Source organism: Ovis aries, chromosome 16, assembly GCF_016772045.2.
Source record: "Ovis aries strain OAR_USU_Benz2616 breed Rambouillet chromosome 16, ARS-UI_Ramb_v3.0, whole genome shotgun sequence".
Lineage (NCBI taxonomy): Eukaryota > Metazoa > Chordata > Mammalia > Artiodactyla > Bovidae > Ovis > Ovis aries.
The window spans coordinates 71,511,808-71,536,555 of NC_056069.1; the positions used below are offsets into that span (position 1 = coordinate 71,511,808).

General features: G+C 64.8%; 1 protein-coding gene and 1 long non-coding RNA gene across 13 annotated transcripts; one reads left to right on the forward strand and one right to left on the reverse strand.

Moving 5' to 3' along the window:
* Positions 1–1,339: 1,339 nt before the first annotated feature.
* TPPP (tubulin polymerization promoting protein) lies at positions 1,340–23,746 on the forward strand. Of its 12 annotated transcripts, none has more exons than XM_042233991.1 (6): positions 1,340–1,747; positions 2,078–2,264; positions 3,323–3,426; positions 14,561–14,881; positions 19,753–19,906; positions 20,017–23,746. In XM_042233991.1, the coding sequence occupies exons 3-6, from the start codon at positions 3,359–3,361 to the stop codon at positions 20,209–20,211; spliced, it is 738 nt and encodes a 245-aa protein (XP_042089925.1). In that variant the 5' UTR covers positions 1,340–1,747; positions 2,078–2,264; positions 3,323–3,358; the 3' UTR covers positions 20,212–23,746. The 12 variants fall into 12 exon arrangements, with proteins under 12 accessions (XP_042089925.1, XP_060256277.1, XP_042089927.1 ...); XM_060400294.1 differs by lacking the exon at positions 3,323–3,426 and adding an exon at positions 6,701–7,607; XM_042233993.1 differs by lacking the exon at positions 3,323–3,426.
* Positions 13,215–17,019, reverse strand: LOC114118765 (uncharacterized). Its single transcript, XR_006056563.2, has 2 exons — positions 13,642–17,019; positions 13,215–13,472 (listed from the first exon to the last, which is right to left on the reverse strand). It is a non-coding gene; the product is annotated as an uncharacterized LOC114118765 (long non-coding RNA).
* Positions 23,747–24,748: the final 1,002 nt, after the last annotated feature.

Here is a 24,748-nt window from a genome sequence, read left to right on the forward strand (position 1 = left end):
GGAGTTCAGTACCGCCCAAGAGCCCGATGCCTTCCTGCCCACAGCCGCCTCCCATCGAGGTGGTCCTTGGGGAGGGGGCCCAGGGTCTGGAGCCAGGCTGGCGCAGTCGAGACACGGGACGTGGAACCTGCCCAGGACACCGGGCTGGGGCCGCTGGGCCACAGAGACGGCGCCCATCCCAGGGGGACAGCACAGACGGTGGGCCCTGCAGGCATACTCAGGGGCTCGACAGGAGGGCACCCAGACGACCCTCGTGGACCCTAAATCCACGCGTGTCCTGGTGAGAGACGCAGGGCAGAGGCAGACACGGGGGAGGAGGCCACGTGAGGGGGGAGGAGGCCACGTGAGGACGGAGGAGGCCACGTGAGGGGGGAGGAGGCCACGTGAGGACGGAGGCCCGGGTCGGGCGGTGCAGCCTGGGGCCCAGGGACACCAGGTGGCCCAGAGGCCAGAGGAGGTAGGAAGGGCCCCAGAGCCGTTGCAGGGAGCACGGCCACGGACACCCTGACTCTGGACGGTGCGGACTTCTGCTGTTGAAGCCACCAGCACGTGGTCCTCTGCCCCGTGGCCCTGAAAACCGGCAGTGTCCCGCAAGGGCAGATGGTCCCATCCGTGGGCCTCCACACGGCCAGGGTGCAGACCTGCTCCTGCCCACTCAGGATGGGCTGTAATAGCTGCAGGGTAGACGGGGATCGTCCAGGTCTTGTCAGAGGACCAAGGGCCCAGGGGCTGATCATCCCCCACAAAGGATCAGTCCGGCAGCCACAGATGGAAGAAGGGTCCCCTGATCCCAAACCAGGACGTAACCTGCCCCTCATCGAGAAGGAAATGCTCCCAGCAAAACAGCCACCGTCACTACCTCAGGTGACTTTCTGAGTGTGCCCAGAACGGCCCCCGCGCTCTGAAGCAGCACACCGTGAACTCAACCTCCACGCGCGGACCACAGAGGCAGCCTGCGGAACGGCGCCAGGGCCCGCCTTCTGGCTTCTGGCCATCTGCGACGTGGGCGTGGGCGGGCTTGAGGGCTGCGGCTCCAGCCATTCTGTCGCTGGGGGCGGGGCATGTGTGTGGGAGCCCACCTTGGTCCCCAGGCCCTGTCTCTGGTTCCCGAGGACTCTGCCCCTCAAACGTTTCTACCCCTGAGGTCTGCCACGCACCCCCCGCAGCAGCTCTGGGCTGGTGGAATCACCAGGGGTCACGCCACAGCGTCGGCACTGGTTTTGAAAGATGGACTGAACACACGCCGTTTGGCTAACACAACAGTGGGGACATGATACTGAGAACTGGTCTTCACGACTCCGTTTGCGTTGTTAAGAACAACGTAGGCAGGGCTGTGGGGGCCCAGCAGGGCGCGGCCCAGCATCCACCTGGAAAGTCAGGACCAAGATTGGCCAGGAGCGGCCTCGGGTGACTCCCCGCTCTTCCTGCTCCAGGAGCCTGGGCTCACCGGGCTCCCCAGTGCAAACCTTCGCAGAGGAGTTAGAACTAGAAGCTTGTCTTCGGCCGGTTTTGAGCAGCAGCAGAAACCAGAGGGCTTGAGGGAAAGGCCCAGGGCCAGGGCGGGGAGGGCAGGACTCTCCCGCCTGCCGGGTGCCCTGGGGGAACCGTGTCCTCTCACCTGTGGGGCTGCCTGTCGGTCGCACGCCCTCTGGCTCGGCACCCTAGCTTCCTCTGCTGCCTCCATGGGCCCCTGGCCTGGCTGGAATCCCAGGTGACGTCAGAAGCTGCTGCCACAATTCTGATTCAGGTGAGACTCAAGTCAAGTTGGGGTGCAGGGGCTTTGCAGTCAGGACAGAGGACAGGTCCTGGGGGGCGGGGGGTGTGCGTGAAGTGTGTGTGTAACCGTGGGAGGGGGGTGGCTTGGCAGCCGGGAGGGGAGGAAGGGCCTGGGGTGGCTCCTCGGCCAGTCACAAGGCAGTGAAGCTGGAAGCGACTGGAAAGCCACTCTTCCCCTGGAGGCTGGGCATCCCGGCAGCCTGGGGCGGCTTCCTCCACCGGACGGGGTCCTGGGGGACCCACAGGAAGACCCCTGCACACCGGGTCAGAGCACTCAGCACTGGCACCTCCATCACCCCAGCCCCAGAACCTCTGCTGAGCACTGCTGTCAGGGCAGCGGGGGTGCCCGCGAGCTCACCGCCTGGAGGTGAGAGGGCAGCAGGTGTCCCGAGAAGGACGGAGACAGTGGAAGAGCCTCTGAGGTCTGCGCTTTGACACGGGCAGCCCGGGGCCCAGGCGGGCAAGAAGACCGATCGCCTCCAGCCGGAGTAAGGTTGCACCCCGCCCCCACCCCCCCCCCGCCAGGGCGGCCCAGCTGCGCGCGGCGCCCAGTGCCCGGCCCGACCGCGCCGGGGCGCTCACCGCGCGCTCCCGCCGTCCCGCGGCGCTCGCAGGGCGCTCCCACTCCCCGCCCTCTGCACCCGCTCCGTGGGGTCCCAAGCCCGCAGCGCCGGCCCCCAGCGCGGACCCACAGCGTCTCCGCGGAGAGGCTCGCACCCGACCGGCCCAGCCGGGAGGGCGGTCCGCGCGCCCCTCCGTCTCCCGGCGCCCGGGGGCCGGCGGGGGGGCCGGGAGGACCAGGAGGGGCCGCCCCCGCCCGCCGAGCCGTGTGGCCCCGGGGCCCGCGCCGACCCGCCTTGTAAGGCAGAGGCCGGGAGGCCGGCCTCGGGGCGCCGGGCGGCCGCGGGGCGGGCCGGGCGGGGCGGCCGGGGCGCGCGGGGCGGGCCGGGGCCGCGCTTCCCAATGAGCGCGCGGCGCGCGGGGCGTGGGCCGGGCCGGGCGCGGAAGCGGGGGGCCGGGGGCGGGGCCGGCGCGGGGAGCGGCGGCGCGAGCGCAGGCCGGGCACCGGGTCGCTCGCGGCCGAGTCGCGGAGGCGCTGCCGCTGCGGTCGCCGCATCTCCGAGGTAAGTGGCCGCGGGGCGCTGGCTCGGGGCGCGGGGCGCCGGCTCCTCCGGCCTCCTGCACCCGCGCGCCGGCCGCGTCCCTTCCCCGAGGCCCCGCGCGCCCCCCCAGCTGCCGGCGCGCGGCTCGGCGCTCGGACCCCCGCGGCTGCGGGTCTGGGGACGGGCGGCGGGGCGCGGGCTGGAGCGGCCGGCGATGCAGAGGACGGGTTTGTAATCGGCCCTCGCTGGGGCGCCCCGGCCTTTCTGCCCGTCGTGGCGCAGGGGACAGAGCGCGCCCCTCGCAGCCCCTTCCCCCTCCGCGTCCATCTGCATAAACGCCGTTCACACGCCCAGGCCCGGGGTGGCGGCTGCCAACGAGACGGCAGGAATTTAGGGCTTGGAGGCTTTGAAATGGAGCCGCTGTCACGCTGCACGAATTTCAGGGCCACAGAAAGGGCCGTTTGCGTCCGTGGCCCAGAATGAGCGCGATCCTCTGGCGAGAACACCGCCCCTCTGTGTCGGGCATTGCTGTGCCCTATCGGAGCAGGTGAGTGTGTCAGGCCGACACTCTGCGACCCAGAATCCGCCAGAGGGGTGTTATGTTTTCTTATCGCATGTGGGCGCGTAACCGTCAATCCAGATAAAGAGGTTGGCGGCCAGTGTGTGCGTTCCACACGCCCCTGGGGACCAGAGCCCCGCCCTTGGAGGAGGATCCCGAGAAACCCTTTATCTGCGGCTTCGGTTATGTAAATGAAGCCTGGAAATGGGGTGGGAAGCAGGGCCCCGCGCCTGCCGTGTTGATGGGCGTTTCGTGTTCTCTGAAGACGAGACACCTCTGCGGGTGAGCGGCTGTGCCGTCGCCCATGTGTGCGTTTATTGGCTGATTCGTCTGACATTTGCGAATGATAAAAGGCCTAGCTTCCCAGGCCCCCAGCGCGCATCCTAGGGCTCCCCAGGGCTGGTCTCTCAGGGAGGGCTGCGGGCAGGGCCTCCCCAGAGCCTGGGCGGTGGTCAGTGAACCCTGACCTGAACTCCAAATGCCCTGGGACCACATCCGGGGATGGAGCGATGGGGTGGGGAGGGCGAGCTTGCAGCAGGCAGGAAACGGGGTGGGCGGCCACGGGAGGGGCGCCTTGAGGGGGCCTTCCCCTGGACTCCTGGTACCGGCTCCTGTTCCAGCCTGGCGGTTGGAATCTCAGGGCTCAGGGATAGCGAGGGGGCAAGGCGGTGCTGGTGAATTTCCTGGGAGTGTCTGCCAAGCGCGACACACCCGAGCGTGCGTGTTTTCTTGGGGAAAGGGCCCGTGGCCTTCATGACTTTCAGAAGGAGCTCAGGAAGGTGCCATCGTTTAAGCGCTACATGAAGAAATTCTTTCTGGAATGACGATGTGAGAGAGATCAGAGGAAGCCGTGCGGGGCCGTGTTCCTGTCGCCTCGCCGTTGTTTGCCTAATCTTTGCGAATCCTTTGAAGTAGCAATAAATAAACTTTTCACTGCATACAAGGTTATAGATGCTCGCTGTGGGAAATGGGCAAATCACAGGAGAATTTCGTAAAGAAAATTAAAATGGCTCATCACTGATTGAGGTTTAAGAGAAAGCCATGAGCAGCCAAAGTGCCCTCCGGGGCCGCTTCCCCGTGGCTCGCTTCCCCGGTGGGTAGAGGAGCCGTTCCCTGCAGAAGAGGCTGAGAATTAAACGCTTCCTCGGGGAGAGGCTTGCTGACTTAGCGCCAGGGCTATTTATAGCTGGTGATGTTGCTGGTGAGGCTGGAGGAGCACGTACAAGAGATGCCGTCCGGGGATGTGGGGGCCACGAGGCACCGGGCATCAGGTCCTGCTCGGGCCCCGCCTGGCGCCACCCTGGAGCCCTGGCAGACCCGGGGTGCGGGGCATTGTGAGGAGCGACCCACGTCCATCCCTGGCTGCCCCACTGACAGGTGTTCCCAGGGCAGGAAGGAGTGGAGCCCTGGTGGGGCCTGCGGGGCCCTGGCGTGCCCGCTCACCACCCAGCCCCTCCTGGGAGAGCAGCTTCCTCTCTGGCTGTGGAGGTGGCTGTGGGGTCACAGTCCATGGATCCCCAGAGCTGGCACCCCCAAACCCCAGCATCCTCGACGGAACCTCGGTGTCCCAGCTCAGCAGCGCCTCTGTGGAGGGCACATCCTCTGCGGCATTCACGTGGCTGCTCCTGGGGTGCGTTACCAGGGGGGTGCATCACGGGGGTGTCACCAGGGGGGTGGGTCACTGGGGGGGTCACTGGGAGGATGTGTTGCTGGGGGGGTTGCGTCCTCAGGGGCTGTGTCGCTGGTGGTGGTGGGGTTGTGTTGCCAGGGGGTTGGGTCACTGGGGGGGTCACCAGGAGGATGTGTTGCCGGGGGGGGGGGGGGCGCGCGTCGCCAGGGGTTGCAGGGTCTGTGATGTGCAGCCTCCAGGAGGGTGTGTGGGGGAGGGCAGGGCTGGGAGAGGACCTCGGCAGGGTCAGGAGTGTGCTGCAGCCCTGGCAGGGAAGCAAGACTCCTTGCAGGCTGCGGAGCTGCCCTTTGACTGTACCGGGACGTGCGGCGACATGCAGAGAAGCTCAGCCACAGTGTAATGTGTGAGTGTCCAAAGGAAGAGCCTTCTTGGCTGAGAACACGTAAGCTGACTCCCACGGGCTGTGAGGATGGCGGTGCTCCGCCTTTGGCACTGAACGCTCGTGTCTTCTGCGACGTGGGGGTGGGGAGCGCATTTTCTCACTCGCACCGCTTTCCCTCTTCTTGCTAGATTTGTGGAAAGGGAGGACTGTCCTTTCTCCAAGTCCAGGAGTTAAGAGCACCCGGGGCCCTTCCACTGCTGCGCGGCGTCCCCGAGTGTGCCCCTCCTGTCCTGTGTGCCCCTCCTGTCCCGTGTGCCCCTCCTGTCCCGAGTGTGCCCCTCCTGTCCCGAGTGTGCCCCTCCTGTCCTGTGTGCCCCTCCTGTCCCGTGTGTGCGTGCCCAGCACAGTCCCCCTGCTCCGGGCCGAGTTTCCCAGGGTCTCACCCTGTTGCACCCGTGTGTTAGGGCCCAGGTGCCCAGACGCAGGCGAATCCTGGGAGGGCCGCCCCAGCGGGAATGTCACGGAGCTGTGCGTCTCACACGCCCTCTGCCTCTGGCCGCGGCGGCCACAGCTCTGAGCCTGAGCCGCCTCCGGGAGCAGGTTCAGGGCTCACTCCGCTCCGCAGCCCTGGGCCCACGCCTCCCGGGGTACCCTTCTGTCTCCTGCAGGGGCCAGGCTCTGCCTCCTGCTGGCTTTCCAGCCTGAACCTGTCCGCCCCCCACCCCTCGTCTAGTCTGACCTCGGCTCAGGGCACATGCTCCCGCACCGTCAGCGCGTGTCCGTTCTGTGAACACGCCACCACCGTCCTCTGCTCTGCTGTGCCCCACAGGCCCTGAGTTGCTTCTGATTTCTGGTTCCTGTGAGTGCGGCCACCTGGAGCCCTCCTGCTCTGCTCCTTGGGGGACAGGCGAGCGTCTGCAGGGCCCCGGGTGCCGCCTCCCAGTCGCAGCCCCATTGCCAGCAGCCCGGGGCAGGCCATGGCTGCCTGCAGGGCGTGGGGCAGAGCCTGCGCTTCAGGCCACAGTGACGGGCCCGGCGTCTCCACCAAGCCTGGCACCCGAGCCCCCCTGCACCTTGCGGATTCCTCTGAGCTTCCTGGTTGATCCATAGGGCTCTCTCTAGATTCTGGAGCCCAGCAGCGTAGGTTGCACGTAGGAGACACCTTGTCCACCCCACAGCCGCCTTTTCACTCCTTAACTGACACTTTTGGAGGAGCAGAAGTCCCACGTTTTAATCTGGGTCCATTTCAGGGTCTTCTGCTTTGGGGACAGTGGTCTTGTGTGCCGTGTACAGGCTCTCCCACGCAAGGACACCAGGTGCTCTTGAGCATCACCCACCTGGGGCTTAATGGCCTTGCCTCCAGCTGCAGTCGGCACCTGAATTAATCCTCATTTCTCGCCGTGTGTCCAGTCGGTAAGCCTGTCTCCTTTCTTGGAGAACATTTTCTTCCCTCTTTTCCTGCAGGACCACCTTGCCGTCCACACTCTCTCTGCCTTGAGGGTGAGTGGGGAGCTTTCTTCTGCCCCGTGGTTTATTCTCTGTCCTAGACCAGGACCACACACCACTTCATTTCCAGAACTTCCCATCAAGTCTCAAAACCGCTGGGCAAATCCCCCACCTGCTCTTCCTCCGAGCTGGCTGCTTAGTCCTCGATCTTTTGCCATTTCGTTTGCTTTGCCTCCAGCTTGTCTCCCGACCCAGAACAAAAAACAGGCGTGGGCACTTTTGGTTGGATTAGACTAAAGCTGGGTGACTTCGGGGACGACGGGCATCTCTGTGCGTTCAGCCTCAGTCTGTGTTCGTGGCGTTGCTGTTCTCTCAGTGACGAGTCGACGGTCTTGCACAGCTTTTGCTAAGTTGACCCCTAGGAAACTGATTTCCTCACATTATTTTAAATGATGTATTTCTAAACACTGTGATTGTGTGGTTTTGCTGCTTCATGGAAATAAAATAGATTTTTGTATGTTTACCATGTAGGCAGAAATCTTGATAAACTCACGCTGATTCTGAAAAATTTCCCAGGATCCCTTTGGACTTTGTGTGTACACCGTCATAGAAACTGGGAGCGGCGGCAGCTTCACTTCTTCCTCCGTGTTTATGCCACTCTGTCCTTGTCTCACCACACTGAGCAGAGGTGAACAGAAGCGGCGACAGCAGGCAGGTGTCCTCGCCTTACTCCAGCTGGAAGAGAAACTTGTTCAGTATCCACATAGTTTTGTAGTTTTTTGTAGGGACCCATTATCAAGGGTTTCCCTGGTGGCTCAGATGATAAAGAATCCACCTGCAGTGCAGGAGACCTGGGTTCGATCCCTGGGTCGGGAAGATCCCCTGGAGAAGGGAATGGTGACCCACTCCAGTGTTCTGGTCTGGAGAAGCCCATGGACAGAGGAGCCCAGTGGACTACAGTCCATGGGGCGGTAAAGAGTAGCACACGGCTGAGCAAGTAACACACCGTCCATTGTGAAGCTAAGAAATGTGCTTCCTTTTCTGATTTGCTAAGAATTTTTATGATGAATAAATGCTACATTCCATCAAATTATTTTCATGTGTGCACACCAGGTGTCAGTCACTCTCTGCAGCCCCAGGGGCGGTAGCCCACCAGGCTCCTCTGTCCATGGGTGGGATTCTCCAGGCAAAAGTACTGGAGTGGGCTGCCATTCCCGTCTCTGGGGGACCTTCCCGACCTGGGATCAAACCTGGGTCTTCCGCGCTGCAGGCGGATTCTTTATCATCTGGGCCAGCAGGAAAACCCGTGTGTACAGTACACACACGCGCACGCCTGTATACATGTGCGTACATGCGTGCGTTCGTACACAAGTGCACACACACGGGCGCCTGTATACACGCACGTACACACGGGCGCCTGTATACATGTGCACACACGCATTTGCATACATATGTGCACACGCGCACGTGCCTGTATACATGTACGTACACGCACATTTGCGTACATATGTGTACACGCACATTTGCATACATATGTGTACGCGTGCACGTGCCTGTATACGTGTGCGTATGTGTGCGCTTGTATACATGTGTGTGTACACACGTTTACACCACATCTAGGTGTTTTCTTTCGGGGATTTCTGATCTAGGAGTTCTTTAATCTGCCCTGCTGTGAAACTGATCCACTGAGTTCTGAATTTTAGTTGCGAAGCTTTTCGGGGCTGGACTCTGTGTGTTCTCTTTTCACAGCCGCTTCCTGCACTCTCCCAGCCCCTGCTCTCTTCTGGAACTCCTCACTTCGCCCTCCCCTTTGCGCACGGCATGCACCACCCATTTCTTCTGCGCACGGCACACGCTGTTACTTTGAATCAGTGTCCAGTTGAGTCCAGTACAGAGAGTAGAGCCTCTCGTTGCTTCTGTCCCCGCTTGTCTCTGCAGGCTCTTGGCACTTCCCGTTAAGCTTGGCTGTTTCTTTGCCATGTGTGGACACGGTGATCTAAAGATGTCAGAGAAGTGTCTCTGTCTCCAGTGGGAGTCTCTTCCTCTGGAGTGGGTGTGTCCAGCGGTGTTTGGGGCACCAGCGATCCAGGGCCCCCAAGTCCACGTTGTGAGTTGAGAGGAGCCCACTTGGTGGCCCTTGCTGGCTGCCCGTCCACTCCCGGGCGTCCCTCCATCTGGCAGGCCTCGCCTCGCCCCCAGCCCTGAGCGTGGGGCCAGCTGCTATGGGGCCCCCCTCCCCCGGGGTGAGCCGGGGGCTTCCTGCTCCCTGGGGATGGTGGCCCGGCCTCCACTCCAGTGCCGGGGGGCCACCTCTCCCCTCTGCTGGGCTTTGAGGCCTGCGGGCCTGCCAGCCGGTCAGGTGTGGGCAGCCGCCTGCCCTGCAGCCCTGGGCCTGCCCCTGGCCTGTGCGTGGCCTCCCACTGTCTGCAGCCCCACCGGGCCCACCCTTGGTGCCGCAGTGTCCCGGGGTCTTGGTGGTCCCAGGCAGGAGAGGCCTGGCTCTGGGACCAGCTGTGCAGGCCCATGGTGACTGCCGGGCGCTGCCGTCGGGAAGAGGCCAGGCCACCCACCGCAGCCACATCTCTGCTTCCTGCCGAGGCCTTCGCCTCTCCCACCATGCATAGCAGCAGGGGGCCAGAGCCCAGGACGGGCCCACTGCTGGCTCTGGCCGCCGGGTCTGTGTGCCCGCCTGGCACTTCACCACTTGGGCCTCCGAGAGCACTTTTCTCTGGGGCAGGGACCCCCTCCCCAGCCCCCCGGCCTCCCTGGTGTGTGAGGGTCCAGGGCTGCTGCAACAAATGCCCGCAGGACACTTATCCCGGAGTTCTGCGCTCTGTCCTGCACTCTGGGATAAAAAGGCTGCAACAGCAGAAACGTGTTCTCCTTCCGCTCTGGGCCAGAGCCCCGTCCGAGGTAAAGCTGGGGCAGGACTGAGCTCCCTCAGGAGGCCCCAGAGGGCCCCTCCTGCTGCTTCCGTCTCCCAGGGGCGCCAGGGGCCCCTGGGCTCGGGGCCGCGGCGCTCCCGTCTCTGCCTCCATCTTCGCCTGGCCTCTGCTCTGTATCTCTCTTCCCTCCCGTCCCTCACAAGGATGCCTGTCTCTGGACTTAGGGCCACCCTGGTCCAGAGGTCCTTAGCTTGATGACGTCTGCAGGGACCCTTCTTCCAAACAAGGTTCACCCACCTTGTGAGGGTGTGAGCGCACCTGCCTTACCCTGGCACCAGGTGGGCTGCAAGTTCTGTGTTCTCGGGCTTTGTAAGAAGCAGGCTGATGGCAGAGGCCGGCTCTGGGGCCTGGACACTGGGGCCCAGGTGTGGCTCCTGGGAGGCCAAGGGGTCCCCAGGAGGGAAACCCCCAGCCTCGCAGGGACCCAGTGACCCCTGTCCACATGAGGTCTGCTGAGGGCAGGGCTGGTAACCGTGTCCTGGCCTCTTCCTCCCCCGCCCCAGCCCAGTGGCAGCAGCCTTCAGGTTCAGGGGTGGGGCGGCTGCAGGAGCGTGGCCCTGGTCCTCGGTGGACGCCTCCCTCGGAAAGACTGCCCACCCACCCCTTTCTTCTCATCCTGGAGACGTCACCTCTGACTCCGGGACCCGGACCAGTGTGGCTGTGACAAGGCTGCTCCGAGGGACACCTCACCCTGTGCGGGAGGTCCCCACCTCTGGGGGCCTTTCCGGGCCCCTGGCCTGAAGTGCATGACGCAGGCCCTGAGTGTCTTCCTCATCAGGCAGTGCGGTCACACGCCCCTCCCTGCCAGGGCCTCTGCAGAGCCTGTGACAGGCAGGCTGGGGCGGGGGGCTGCATCCACGCTGAGACTCCAGGCACCATCAGCTCCGAGGGGCAGGTTCCCACCTGGGAGGCTCCGCTGACTGGGACGGGGCTGGGCAGCTGTGGAGTGGTGGCCGTATCGTGATTCGAATATGCACAACTGCCAAATGGCTGCGTTGGGCTCAAATGGACTCTGGGATAAAGGGCCAAGGCTTCAGGCCGCGGGCAGCCAGCGGGTCTGCAGGCCCGGCTCTGCCGCTCCCGGGGCTGTTTGCTCAGCGACTGTGCCCTTGCTGGGGGCTGATCCCACCCTGGGAGCCGAGCTCTGGTGGGTGGGGGGCTGTAGAGTGGTGGCGTCTGCTCCCTTGGCTTGGTCTTTTGAATATACTGTCCGCCTCCTCCCCCCACCCGCAAGCTCTTCTGCAGGGGTCCAGCGCTCACACCTGGTGGGGGTCTGGGGGGTGGGCGGGGGTCCTCCCTGGCCTAGCTGACCCGGCGCCCAGCCTCCTCTGCGTGGCTGCAGAGTGAGCGTGCTTGGGGCTCCAGTGAGGGCAGCGGGCGTCACACCCCCAGCCTCCCTGCTCCGCCACATCTGCCCTGGGACTAGGCCCTTGGGGGCCGAGCCGGCCAGGGTGCTGAGGTGCCCTGGGAGGTGCCCGCTCACTCTGCACTGCCTCTGCTCCGTCCGCCCACTGCACAGGGCCTCTGGGTTCCCTCTGTGTGTCCAGCGGTATCTGGCATGGGGCCTTCTGTGGCTCGGCCTCCGTGGGGCCGAGGTCAGGTGCCCTCAGCAGACAGTCAGCCTGGTGGGCGGCCGGCACTCTGTTGAGGTCCAAGCTCGGCCCACTTGTCAGAGGCTCAGGGACCTGCCGTTTCCAGAGCCCATGCAGTTCTTACACAGAAGCTGGTCAGCAAGACCCTGAGCCTGGGGGTCATGCTGGTTGGCCCGGCCGTGGCCCAGGGTCGGGCTCCCGGCCTGGGGGGAGGGTGCTGCCCGTGATCTGGATTGTGGGGGCTGCCAGCCGCCAGCCACCCTGAGGAGCCCACAGCCTCTCCTGGCCTGGCTCCCACTCCCGAGCCCCCAGGGTGTGGTCACTCAGCAGGGCAGGCGCCCCTGAGCTCTTCAAGTGGGGGTTGCGATGCTGGCCCAGCAGCCCAGCCCAGTGACCAGGCAGAGCCTGACGGGTGTCCTGTGCTGTGGCTCCAGCTCCCCCGTGTTGCCAGCCCGGCTCGCTGGGTATGAGGTGGGAGAATCACAAAGCTTGGAGTTGGGGCGTCCTGAAGCCTGAAGGCCCCTCGCCCGCTCGGGGCTGGTTGGCCCTGGGTTTTGCAGAGCAGGACCTCACACAGCCCCTGGGGAGGTGCTGGGAGCTTGGAGGGTAGAGAGTGAGGGGCAGAGGGTCCCCTGTGCAGGTCCGAGCTCCAGACGTGTGCATCCTGCCCCTCTGCACACCAGCCTAGACCCCTCTCCAGCGATGCTTGTCCCCTCCTCCCAGGGAGGCTGGGTCATCTGGGCACACCTGGCACCCGCAGCAGACAGGGCAGGCGCGGGAGGCAGCGTGTCTGGTCTACACCGAGACTTCAGGCCCAGAGCACGCCGAGGGGTGGGAGGGGCCTGGGGCTGAAGGCAGCCGGATTCCCAGGGCAGGATGCGCCATCGATCAGGAAGTGCCTGCAGGCTGGGGTATAGACTGTGGGCAGGATGAGGGGCTGAAAGCTGAGGGAGCCAGGGAGTGGAGGTGTGTTCACACCTGCAGAAGAAAGAATCCACACTCCATCTTCACTCTCAGCACAGATCTGCCTTCTGCTCCAGCAAGGAGAACCAGGAGAGGCAGAGTTGATGCTGCCTTTAAAACACCACCTGGTCCAGCTCACGGACACACCCGGTCCAGGTCACAGGCACACCCGGTCCAGGTCACAGGCACACCTGGTCCCGCTCACAGGGATACCTGGTCCAGGTCACAGGCACACCTGGCCCCGGTCACGGGCACACTTGGTCCCGCTCACGGGCACACCTGGTCCTGCTCACAGGCACCTGGTCCTGTTGCAGGCACATCGCCATCATGGATTCTCAGCCCTCCTGGCTGGGACACTGTTCCTAAGTCATGCAGAGGCGGTGACTGTGGTGTGTAAGCGTCCGTCTTGTGTGAGCTTTTCTATAGGGGCTTCTTCAGGCACCCATCTTAAGGGCATTGCCAGGCAGAGTTCTGGACATACAGCCCCTCCTCATTTCCCTCCCCCGAGGCCTCGGGCGTCTGCGGGCCGCAGCAGGGCCGGCCGGGCCACCTCACGCGGCTGCCTCCAGGTCCCCTGCCCGCCCACCTGTCCTCCCAGCCCCGGCCCTGGTCCACATGAGGACCAGCTGCTGAGAAGCCTCCCTGCAAACAGGGACAGAGCCTGCCAGGCATCCTGCCTGCAGGCGCTCACCTGCTCTGCAGCCCTGTCGGCTCCGACACGGGCCGTGTGATTCGCTCTCCCACCCAGCCCGGCTTCTCCCAGAACACCCTGGAGTCACCGAGTCCCCTTGGAGAGCTTCCCACCCGCACACAGGGTCTGACTCCTATTTTTTTCGTTTATTTTTGGCTGCGCTGGGTCTTTATGGCCGTGCACTGGCTCACTGTGGTAGCTCGTCTTCTCTCCTATGGCTTCCAGGCTCCAGGCACCCTGGCTCAGAACCTGTGATGCTCGGGCTTAGCTGCTCTGCGGTGGGCGGGACCTTCCCAGACCAGGGACCGAACCTGGGTCCCCTGCACGGGCAGGCGGATCCTTAACCACTGGATCTCCAGGGAAGTCCTGACTCCTGTTCTTTTTGCTAAAGTAATTTTCAGATTATTAGATACTGTGTGTTCACGGTGAACACAGAGCCCTGCACGGAGAGCTTGGCTCTGGGGCTCACAGCCACGTCCACCCAGCCCCGAGCCCTGGACCCCGGCCTCCCGCACCAGCAACGGGGCCTCTGGCGCATCTCAAGCTGTGCCGACCTTTCTTTTGGGGAGCTCGTAGGTCCTGAGTTCAGCCGGGTCTGGCGGGGACTCCTGCCTGGCCGGGCGCTGCTTCCTGTGCTTAGACCTGAGGGTTTTCTGTGGGTCCGGCTGTGAGCGAGCTAGCTGTCCACGGCTCTGGCCGCCCAGCCGGACTCATGCTTGGGCTGTGTCCTGCCTTCTCTCCGCTCGCTGACCTGCTGGTTCTTCTGAGGCCACTGCTCCTCTGGGGGCTGGGCTCTCGGGTCCCGCCCCAGCCACCGGCCATGCCTCTGGGGATATCGATGCTCAGCTCCGGGCCCCCCAAAGCTGCTGGAGGCGGATGTGTCCCAGCCCCATGGGAACCCGGGCCCAGCCTTGGGGATTCACTGGGCTCTGGACCCTGTCAGCCGCGCCTCCAACACAGAGCCTCCACCCTGGGCCTGGGCGCAGCTGTGCTCAGCCCTTGGGGTCCCCCAGACGCCTGCCCTCACCTGGGGCCCCTTCGCCCCCCAGCACTCCGCTTGGCCACCCAGGTGAGGGGCACCCCGGTCAGCAGGCTGGGCCCTGAGGTGGGGGCAGTTGTGTGACTGCTCTGGATCCTCTGGGGGACTGTGTCACCCCACCGGTGCCCAGAGGGGTGTCGCTCGGGGAGCCCCCAGAGCAGGAGCCGGGGGGAGGGGGAGGGGATCGCTGGGGTGGTCCTGCACCCCCTGGGCTGCTGGCCGCGTGCTCCCCGCGTGACTGGGGCTGGGACCTTGGGGACAGGTGGACAGGGTGCCGGGGCCGGAGGGGCTGGGCTGTGTCTGCAGCAGACGCAGGACACTCGGTGTCCCCCACGGGTGCAGAGTGGCTTCCGGGCAGGGCTGCTGTCCGTGGGTGGCAGGGGGTCTCACACAGCTGCCCACAAAGCAGGTGACCTCTCATCTCTTCCTCCCAGCAACATGGCTGACAGCAAGCCCAAGCCCTCCAAGCCCGCCAACAAGACGCCCCCCAAGTCCCCGGGGGAGCCCGCCAAGGACAAGGCAGCCAAGAGGCTGTCGCTCGAGTCGGAAGGGGCCGGCGAGGGGGCGGCCGCGGCGGGCGTGGAGCTCAGCGCCCTGGAGGAGGCCTTCCGGAGGTTCGCGGTGCACGGGGACGCCCGGGCGTCGGGCCGGGAGATGCACGGCAAGAACTGGTCCAAGCTGTGCCGGGACTGCCAGGTGATCGACGGCCGGAGCGTGACCGTCACTGACGTGGACATCGTCTTCAGCAAGATCAAGTGCGTGCCGGCTCCGCCCGGGGCCGTCGAGGGTGGGGCTGGGTCCCTGCGGGCGGGGCCGGAGCCACACCTGTGGGGCAGCTGGGTGGGGCCAGGGGCTCTAGTCCGGCCCGAGGGTCTCGCGTGGCTGAGTCCTGCCTGCGGGGGGCCGTCGCGGGGGAGCGCTGGGCCCCTCGGGCGGGGCCAGGGGCTCTGGTTGGGGGAGGGTCTCCGGAGGGTGAGTCCTGCCTGCGGGGGCTGGCGGGGGCGGCAGCCGGAAGCAGGCGTCCGTGGCGCGGCTCCTCAGCTCTGGGGGCGTTCACGTGTGGGGAAGGGCAGCGGTAATGAACAGTGGCCGCTGCATGCGTGTCCACGTGTGTCCACACGCGTGAGCACCTCCAGGGGTCAGCGCGCCCCTCCCCCTCTCGTGGCTGCCACACCCGGGGCCACACCCGAGAAAAGCACCGGCCGCGTCGCGCACGTGAACGCACACGTGGAGCGCAGGGCTCCACTCCCTGGTCAGGGCTCACCCGGAGGACGAGCGCTTTGGACAGGCCCCAAGGCTCTGTGTGCAGGACGTGTGGGCAGTGGGGGGACACAGGCCCTCCTGCCCCAGGAAGGGTGGCCCCTTCTGGCCCCAGCCCCACTCCAGAGGGCAGAACGCCAGCTGCTCGAACACGTGGGCCACCCCAGCCCCACCCCCCCTGGCTGCCCGGACCCCAGCATCACTGCCTCAGCTCTCGGGGTGCTGGCCGTCTGGGGGCATGGGCCCAGCGAGGGTTGGGATCAAGACACAGTTCAGAGCACCCTGTGGCTCCTTCCCGCTGCCCTCCTGAACCTAGACTCCCCGTGGGGTCCCTGTGACCTGTCCTGGGGGCGGACCCCCAGACCTCCTGGGTATGGAGTGAGGGACCCACCCTCACGCTCTTGTCCTTGGGGAGACGCAGGCGGTGCTCCGGGTAGGGTCCTGCGGGACAGGCCGGGCTCCTGGGTGCCCAGGTCTGCGGAGCGTGGTGCGGTGTGGACGGGTGCATGCTGGCTGAGGGTCCCCAGGTGGCCGCCCCGGCAGAGGTGGCCCAGCTCGTGGGAGCGGTGCTCTCGGACACAGAGCCCCGGGGCTGCCGGCGGCGGCTGTTTCTGTTTGGGGCGGTTGCCATGGCTCGGTGGCCCTGCGGCCGGCCGCTATCTGCAGCCTCTGTTTGGGCCTGTCGCCATGGCGGCGCTTGTTTGTTTTGACGTTACTATGTGTTAAGTTTTAAACAAACTTCTTGCCCTCTTCCCTAGGCCTTGATTGAAAACTATTGTTTCTGAGACGGGCTCCCCACCCCCGTCCCTGCTCCGCCACCCCAGGGCCAAAGGAGTGAGTGCAGGGCGCCATTCCCACGAGCACACCGGGCGTCCGACACCTCCGTCAGGGGCCCATGGGTGGCGGGGTCCCTGTGTGCGTGCCCAGGTGGGGCAGGTGTGTGGGGGGGGGCTTCCCCTCCTGGCCCCCACTCACAGCTTTCTGGCCCGTGGTCACATTCCCTGTGATTCCGGAGCCCCGTCTGGGCTGACTGGGACGATGCGGGCCGGGCGGGGACTGTCTGAAGCATGGAGCATGCGTATCCACAGGGCCTGAGGAGCAGGTGGGGTGGGCTGAGCTCCTGGGAGGCGGTGTCACAGGCCTGTCAGGGGGCCGCCCCTGCGTCGAGGCTGGTAGGGACGCCGCCCCTAGGTCCTGCTTCCAGCTGTGGTATTGCGGTCTCACAGGGTCCGGGGGTCCTTCTCCCGGACAGGCATCCAGCAGCGCCTGGCCTGGCTTGCCGCGGCCCTCCTGGTGCATCTGCAGAGCCTGGGCCTGGGGTGGGGGCCGGCCGGCATCCCAGAGCTGTGTGTGGGCAGCGTTGCCCTCGGGCCCCAGGCCCAGGCGGGGGTGAGGCCAGGAGGCGGCCCACAGAGGGGAGCCGGGCAGAGAGCAGGGACCGGTGTCTGGCGCTACTTATGTGGCAGCTCGCATGTCCACTGCGGTCCAGTCCCCCCAGGCCTCCCCTGGCCCAGGGCTGCTGGGGGTCAGGTCACACCTCCTTTTCTCTGAACGGGTCGCCGTGTCCGGCTCCTGCAGGTTAGGGGCGCCTGAGTCGGCTTCCTCCAGCCCCCGCAGGCGGCAGGTTATCTGTGGTCTGGGGCGGGTGGGGGGGACCCTTGCCTCGTCCTGGGATGTGTCAGCCAAAGTCCAGGGCCCTTCGTGACGCTGGCCCAGGAGGCACAGACCTCTGTCCTCGGAGGGCTGGCTGGCCCCCCGCCAGGATCCCTGGCCGCCCGGCGTCCCTGGGTGACCTGCCCTGGGCCTGCAGGCCCGGGAGCGCAGCGCCTAGGGAGCTCAGCTTGGGGGTCACGTGTGTGCCCGGTGACCCCGTTACCGCCAGGCCAGCGTCCCCACAGGACAACAGCCTCTGACCCGGGTGCCAGGCGGGAGAAGGGGGGTCTGCTGTGGGGACCCTCTCATCTCTGCTCTGGATCTGCAGAACAGGCGCCCTGTGTCTGCACAGCTGTGTCAAAGCGCCTCCGGGGAAGAGCTGGCATTGTCACTGGAGAGCTCCCCAGGGACTGCTCTCAGCAGCAGTCCACGGGCCCCCGGGGAAGCTCCCTGCTGGTCCTGACCAGGCCCCGAACTCTGTGGGGCAGTCACGGTGGGGACGCCTGCCCCGCCCGGCACGGCAGGCAGGTCGGCCCCGGGCCCCGTGTCCACGCGATCTGAATGCGGCCTCTGACGGGAGGCCCGGGCGGTCGTGCCCCCACCCTGGCCAAGTGATTCACGCTGGTGGCGCCTGGCGCCGTGGTTCGGGGAGGGCTGTGTGCCCCCCGGCTGGACACTGGGCTGCCGGTCGGGCCTGGAGCCCATGAATAGAGACAGGCTCGCCTTTGATGGCCCGGGACAAACAAGTGGGACCCCGTGGCCGTGAAGGGTCACCCCCCAGCTGGGACAGCGGGTTCCCTGCCCACGGTGGGGCCGGGCCCGCGGCCTCAGAGTGGCCGTGCAGGGCGGTGGGGCTTCCAGGGGCGGGCGCAACCCACGGCCTGGATGTCCAGTCTCAGGAGGCCTCCTTCCGCTGTCGCCCTGACCTCGGTGTAGTCAGTCAGCGTGTCCTGTGTCCTCAGGCTCACGCATCAGGTGTGAGTCCCCTTCTGTGCCGGGGATGTCCCGAGGCGTGTCTGTCCATCGTCACCGAGCTGCTTGAGTTCTGGTGACTGAACAGGTCTGTGAACAGGAGGGTGGGCAAGTGGGCCAGGCGGGGTCGTGGGGCTGTGCGGGCTGCCGGCCTCCCAGGGGCCCCGCCGCACCCCGCTGCGCGCTCACCCGGCCTTCAGGGCAGCTGTCCCAGCTGGGGGGTGACCCTTCACGGCCATGGGGTCCCACTTGTTTGTCCCGGGCCATCAAAGGCGAGCCTGTCTCTATTCATGGGCTCCAGGCCCGACCGGCAGCCCAGTGTCCAGCCGGGGGGCACACTGGGAGGCTGCCGGCCTCCCAGGGGCCCCGCCGCACCCCGCTGCGCGCTCACCCGGCCTTCAGGGCAGCTGTGCAGGGTGTGTGCCGCGCCGGGACGCCCCTCACTTCCCTCACGCCCGGCAGCGTGGAACGTCCTTCTTTGGCTGGTTTGCATCTGGTAGACCTTGGACAGTGTCCGGTTCGCACATTTTGCCCAGCTTTTTGCCTTGGGTTTTCTCCCTCTTGCTGAGGTGTGAGAGTTATTTGCGTTCAGATACGAACACTTCAGCCAACTGTCTCCAGTCCGCGGCTTGCCTTTTGCCTCTCTTAACAGTATCTTTTTGAAGAGCATGGTTTTAAAAGTCTTGGTCAAGTCCAGTTCATTTTTTTTTCCTGGATTGTTTTTGGGGGGTTGTTTCTAAGAAGATCTCTGCCTAAGCCAGGGTCACAAAGATTTCCACCTGTATGCTCTCTCACAAGGTGGCCGGTTCAGGCGCTGGGACAAGCGCAGGGCGGTGGTCCAGTGAGACTGTAGGCGGTGTGGGGCCAGCCCCGGCCTACTCCTCTGCACACGGCCCACCAGTCGCTGTGGCTCTGTTTGCTGAAAAGACAGTATGCGACCACTCACTGCCTCTGTGACCTTGTTGAAATCCTGTGCTCCCCATCTCTGACGCCGTCCTGTGGCTGCTGTGGCCAGCGCCAACGTGGGCGTGGCGCCCTCCAGCCAGGACCCCGGGCACCTCAGTCACGCTGCCCCTGGAGTCCCGGCTCCTGCAGGAGGCCTCTCTCCTCATCCCAGGCACGTCCCCACCTTCTCTTGCTGTAAAACACTGAAACCCTCACTGAACGGATTAGCCGGGGGAGATCTCCAGGGCGCGGAACTGTTTACCAGTTAAGATTCTCAGAGATGGAGAGCCAGTTCAGGGTCATCTTGAAGTTGGGAGAATGACCTACCAGGTCCGGGCAGCCAGGGGCTGTGTCTTCGTGGAGAGCTGCTCCCAGGCCCCTGGTCAGGCTGGGACATGGGGAGGCGGCCCCCAATCCTGTCCTCTGGGGACGGTGCTCCCTTGCAGCCTGGGAGCCCCTGGCGGGGCTGAGACGCCCTCCACACTGCGGGGGGCGGCGTGCTTCCCACCCTCTCTCTCTGCGGGTCTGTCTCCCACGGAGGCCGCACGCTTGCCTGCTTTAGAACCAGAAAGGCTGTGTTTTGATGTCCAGTCTTTCATAAACGATGTGCTTTCTTTAAGCTTCTCTGCGAGACAATTCATATTTGCTGCCGTTGCCAATGGCAACCAGCTGCTGGGCGCAAACACTGCAGGCTGAGGTGGGGGAGGGGCAGGCTCGCTCCGGGCTCTGCAGGGGAGGCGGGGGTCCCCGGTGTCATGGGGCCCCTGGGCGCCCCCTGAGACTCTACTCCCTGCAGGGGCAAGTCCTGCAGGACCATCACGTTCGAGCAGTTCAAGGAGGCGCTGGAGGAGCTCGCCAAGAAGAGATTCAAAGACAAGAGCGCGGAGGAGGCTGTCAGGGAGGTGCACAAGCTCATCGAGGGCAAGGCCCCCATCATCTCGGGGGTGACGGTGAGCGCCCTGGGCAGGTGGGCGGGACGGGTGTGGGTCCCTGCACGGGCGGCCCCTGTCTGTGGTCTGGGCCCCAGGCTGACCTCCCCCACGCCCCTGCTCTCTTGCAGAAAGCCATCTCCTCACCCACTGTGTCACGGCTCACGGACACCAGCAAGTTCACGGGCTCCCACAAGGAGCGCTTCGACCCGTCAGGCAGGGGCAAGGGCCGGGCGGGCCGCGTGGACCTCGTGGATGAGTCGGGCTACGTGCCGGGCTACAAGCACGCGGGCACCTACGACCAGAAGGTGCAGGGGGGCAAGTAGCCGGCGGGCCTCCTGTTGTCGGGGCCCTCGCCACCTCCACTTCGTTACATTCCTGTGCTCGCCGGCAGAACTCGGACCTGGGGCTGGGTGGCCGCGGAGCCGCCGCCTCCCTCCCGCCCAGCCCTCGCGCCCCCTGGCCCCCAGCTTCGGCCCCTGAACTCACCTTTCCTAACACACCCGCTTCGTCCCTGCCAGGAATTAGACAGCTGGCCCTTTCCAAAGTGTCTCCCGGAACAAGACCACACCGGCCACTGGCTTGCAGCAAAGGGGTGTCCAAAGGAGCTGGTGGGACAGACCCTGTCAGGTCGGGTCTGTGCTGACGAGGGCGCCGACCTGCAGCCCCGATGACGTGGGGGAGCACAGTCAGGGCCCCGTGGGGCCCAGAGGGCACCGTGCAGGCAGGGGAGGCGGGCACACGCGCACACACACATGTGCACACACGCCGCACACGTGCACACATGTACACACAGGCTGCACGGGCACACACACAAGTACACGCTGTATGCGTGCGCACACATGTACACACGCTGCACACGCACGCGCACACGTACACATGCACGCGTGTGCACACGTACCCACACGCTGCGCACACAGGCCACACACACGCACGTGCACACACACGCTGCACACGCACACATGCTGCACACGCACACACACGCTGCACATGTGCACACACACACGTGCACACACACGTGCACACACACGTGCCCATGGACCAAGGCTGTGCTACGGGTGAGCGCTGAGCTGAGGGCTGCTGTGCAAAGGAAGGAGCCTCCTCCGTCGACCAAACTAACTTGAAGTGTGAAGTTATAGGATTCTGAAACTAAGGGCAATTCATTTCATTTCGCTTTTCTGAGAAGAAATAAGAAATGGTTAATAGAGTTTGCTCTCAGAACAGCTCAGGGAAGACTCAGAATAGCCCGTCTCTGGGCCTCTCTTTCACAACCCCTGTGCCTTGAGTCCTGGGCCAGGAAGACTCCTGGGCTCAAGGCTGCAGGTGGCCCGGCGGCCCCCTCCATCCCCCTCCAGCCGGCCCCCTCGTCCACTGCTGCCCAGGACAGCAGAAACCGCAGGGCGAGCCCAGACCGAGGAGGGCCTGGGCGGGCAGCATCTGTGTTCGGGGTCTCCGAGAGGCCAGAGGTGGGGCCTCCGGTCGCACTGCCTCCTTGGCAACGTGCCCTTTTGTGTGAGCACGGCCGCAGCCTGGCACGTGACCCGCTAGGCCCCAGCGTCCTGGGGTCAGTCTTGGGAAAGCCCATGGCAGCCCCTGGGGAGTGCCTCCTGGAGTCCACTGCTCTACCACTGTCCGTCCTGTGTCCAGGGCAGCGGGCTGCCTGGAGCACCCCTCCCTGGACACATGGCCGGCCCACAGCACAGGTGGCTTTGAGAAGGCCAGCACTGCCACGCACACTGGTCCCTGCTGGACGTGGAGGCCCTGCCCACTGCAGAGAGGCTCAGGTCAGCGCTGGACACGCCGGATCGGCAGTGGCTCCCGCGGGCAGCTTCGTCCTAAGCCCCTGAGACCCCGCTGCAGAAACACCTGGGAAGTGAGGGATGGAACTCAGGCGTCCGGAAGCACTTGGAGGACAAGATCACTGCCATCTGGGAAGTTTCCAACTCGGGGAAGCAAGGCCACCCGGCCAGGCCCTCGCTCCACTGCCAGGAAGCCGAAGGCTGGGGGGCAGGTGGGCAGGACACCGGCCCCTGCCCTGGGCTGTTCTTCCAGAGGCAGCTGTCAGGTAGGGAAACACGTGTCCCACAGCCCCCAGGCCTGGCCTCAGGGCAGCACCCCCGCTGCGGGAGACCGGCTCCTCACGGCCGCGGTGGCCCCGCCCCCAGGCCAGGGAAGGTCAGTGCACCGTGGCCACCCAGGCCCAGCCCCAGCCCCACGCTCTTGGGCTCCTGAGGCGTCTAGAGGCATCCGGGCGGGTCTCGCGTGTCCCTGGCCTGGCTGAGGTTTCCTTCCCTAAGTGCAGCTCTGGAAATGCACCTCCAGCTCAGGGCAGGGCGCGCGGAGGTCCCGGGCCTGCCAGCCCTGTAACTCAGCATGGACACGGATCGCACACTCAGCACAGACGCTGCAGACAGGCAGGTGTGCGTCTTGCTGCATGTTCTCTGCAACACCCGCTCGCTTCTACTAACCGCGGTCAGCTAGAAATTACATGTCTGTCTGTGCCAAGGAAACCACAACAAGCCGCTGGGACGCGGGGACGTGGTCGGGGCACTCCTTGTGGAGGCGCCCAGCCAGGACCGCAGCGCGCACGTGAGCACCGCCGCCCCTGTATTTATTTCTATTTAATGCTGTAGGAGAAGCAACCAGGCAACAGTCAGGTCGCCAAAACTGAAGCTGAAACCACGTATGTTTAAAATATTACAGGAAGAGGTCTATATTTGTACTGGAGTATTTTTACACCTTGAGTATCCTCAGTCTTAAGGTTCGAGCAGGTGGAAACCGGTCGGGAAGAGGCAGGTGGGGGCTTGGGCCGTCCACACTCCAGGGGCCGCCAGCTCAGGGCAGGCCGAGGCGGCCCCTCGTGGCCTGGGGGTGGAGGCTTTGTGGGAAGCCCAGCACCCTGCGGTCAGGAGGCCTCTGCGGCCATGTGGGAGGAGGGAGGCGAGGCGCAGGCCCCACGGCCCAGGAGGCCCGTGGTCACTGGGAAGGCCGCCGGTGCGGACCCCCCCCAGGACCCAGCGGGCGCTGGTGCCACTGTCAGCTGTCCCCACGGCACAGGCTGACGACTCAGCCGTACTGTGAAGTGGCGAGACCGTCCTCAGAGCTCTGACCCCGGGCAGCCTCCCTCCACAGACCGACTACTGAACGTTCTGGGGCCCCGCGCCTCAGCGGTGTGGCCTTGCCCGGGGAGGGAGGGGCTGCCCCGCACTCGGGGGTGCTTTTGGCTAACGCTCTTGTCCCCAGACCAAGCCAGGCAACGAGGAAACGCACATGACTCAGACGTGAAAGGGGTCATAGGCTACTGGTTTGTACCAAGTCTTTTCAGGAAAGGGAAATAAATGTACATAGAGATGTGTCTATTTTTGCACTGTTTTCTTACTGTGAGGGAGTGATGAGAGCGCCACCTGGGCAGTGTGCTGGGGCAAGCAGCGGGTAGCGGCGTGGAATCCGGACTCAGAGCGGCTCTCCAGGAGCTCTGGGGGCGTCTGTGGGGCTCGGAGCCAGCTCTCCAGGAGCTCCGGGGGCATCTGGGGGGCTGGCTTGGAGCCGGCTCTCCAGGAGCTCCGGGGGCGTCTGGGGGCTGGCTTGGAGCCGGCTCTCCAGGAGCTCCGGGGGCGTCTGGGGGCTGGCTTGGAGCCGGCTCTCCAGGAGCTCCGGGGGCGTCTGGGGGGCTCCGAGCTGCTCTCCAGGAGCTCTGGGGCCGTCGGGGGCAGGCATGGTGTTCCGCCGGAGCTGCTGTCTGAGGCCTGCTCGCAAACCTGTGGTGAAAGCTCACTGTCTGTCTGCATACCTCCTCGTGTGCTCCCTGTTGCTAACATTGTGTCCGGTTGGTAAAGTGGCAAATAAAGGTGTTGGATCATGGCCTGTGGTCTTACAGCTGCGCCGTGTGTGCGGGCGTCACATGGGGCCACAGTGGCGGGACCGCCCCGCAGTGCTTACAGCGGGGAGTGGGGTCTGGACACAAATACGCCCGGAGCAGCCCCGGATGCGGCTGATGGCGCCCTCAGGAGTGACATAAAGTAAGGGAGGTTTTGGATTGTAACGGGCGGGGGTGGGGTGGTGGGGGTGGCGCACCACAGGGAGTCACATGCTCAGAGTTCGTGTGTGGTGTCAGCCATGCTGATCAAACACACAAGCATGCTGTGATGCCCCCATACTGGAACAGGGCACACAGCGTCCACACTCGCAGAGGCGAAGATGTGAGCGATAGAAAACCATCCAAACACAGCAACACCAGAGAAGAAAAGTCACGAGAACAAGCAGCGCAGGGCGAGACGGCCGACCCAAACCAAAGCCTGTCGGTCACATCCGCTGGTTACAGAAACACACCAGAACAGGCTGCAGCACCGCCCGGCTCGGGAGGGCGCAGGAGGGAGTGGGGCCTCTGCCCACAGCCAGGCTCGCCAGGGTCTGGGTCAGGGGCCAGAGGAGCCCCCGGCCCTGCTGGGGCACAGGCAGCAGCCTGCGTGTAAGGACAGGTCTATAGAACAAGGGGGAAAAGCCGTGCGGTCGTCCCCAAGCGTGAGGAGAGTGTCTTATTAATAAAGTCCATCCATTCACAATGGCGAGTTCTTAGCAAACCAGCAACAGAAGGAGCAAGGCCCAAAACCTATTTCAAATTTGTCGGAGAAATGGTGAAAGCCTTGCTTGATTCTGTATCAAGACAGGCGCCCTCTACAGCTGGCCACGCATAATCCACACTGCGCCAGATGAGCCTGCCGGCGTGGAAAAGCACAACTCGGAGCAAAACCCAAACGAGCGCATACAGGAATACCCAGAGGGACGGCGTGGAACAGAGAGAAGAACCATTTCTCACGGAGCTACGCCTGTCCTAGGAAGGTCAGTACACCTACAGAAGACTGG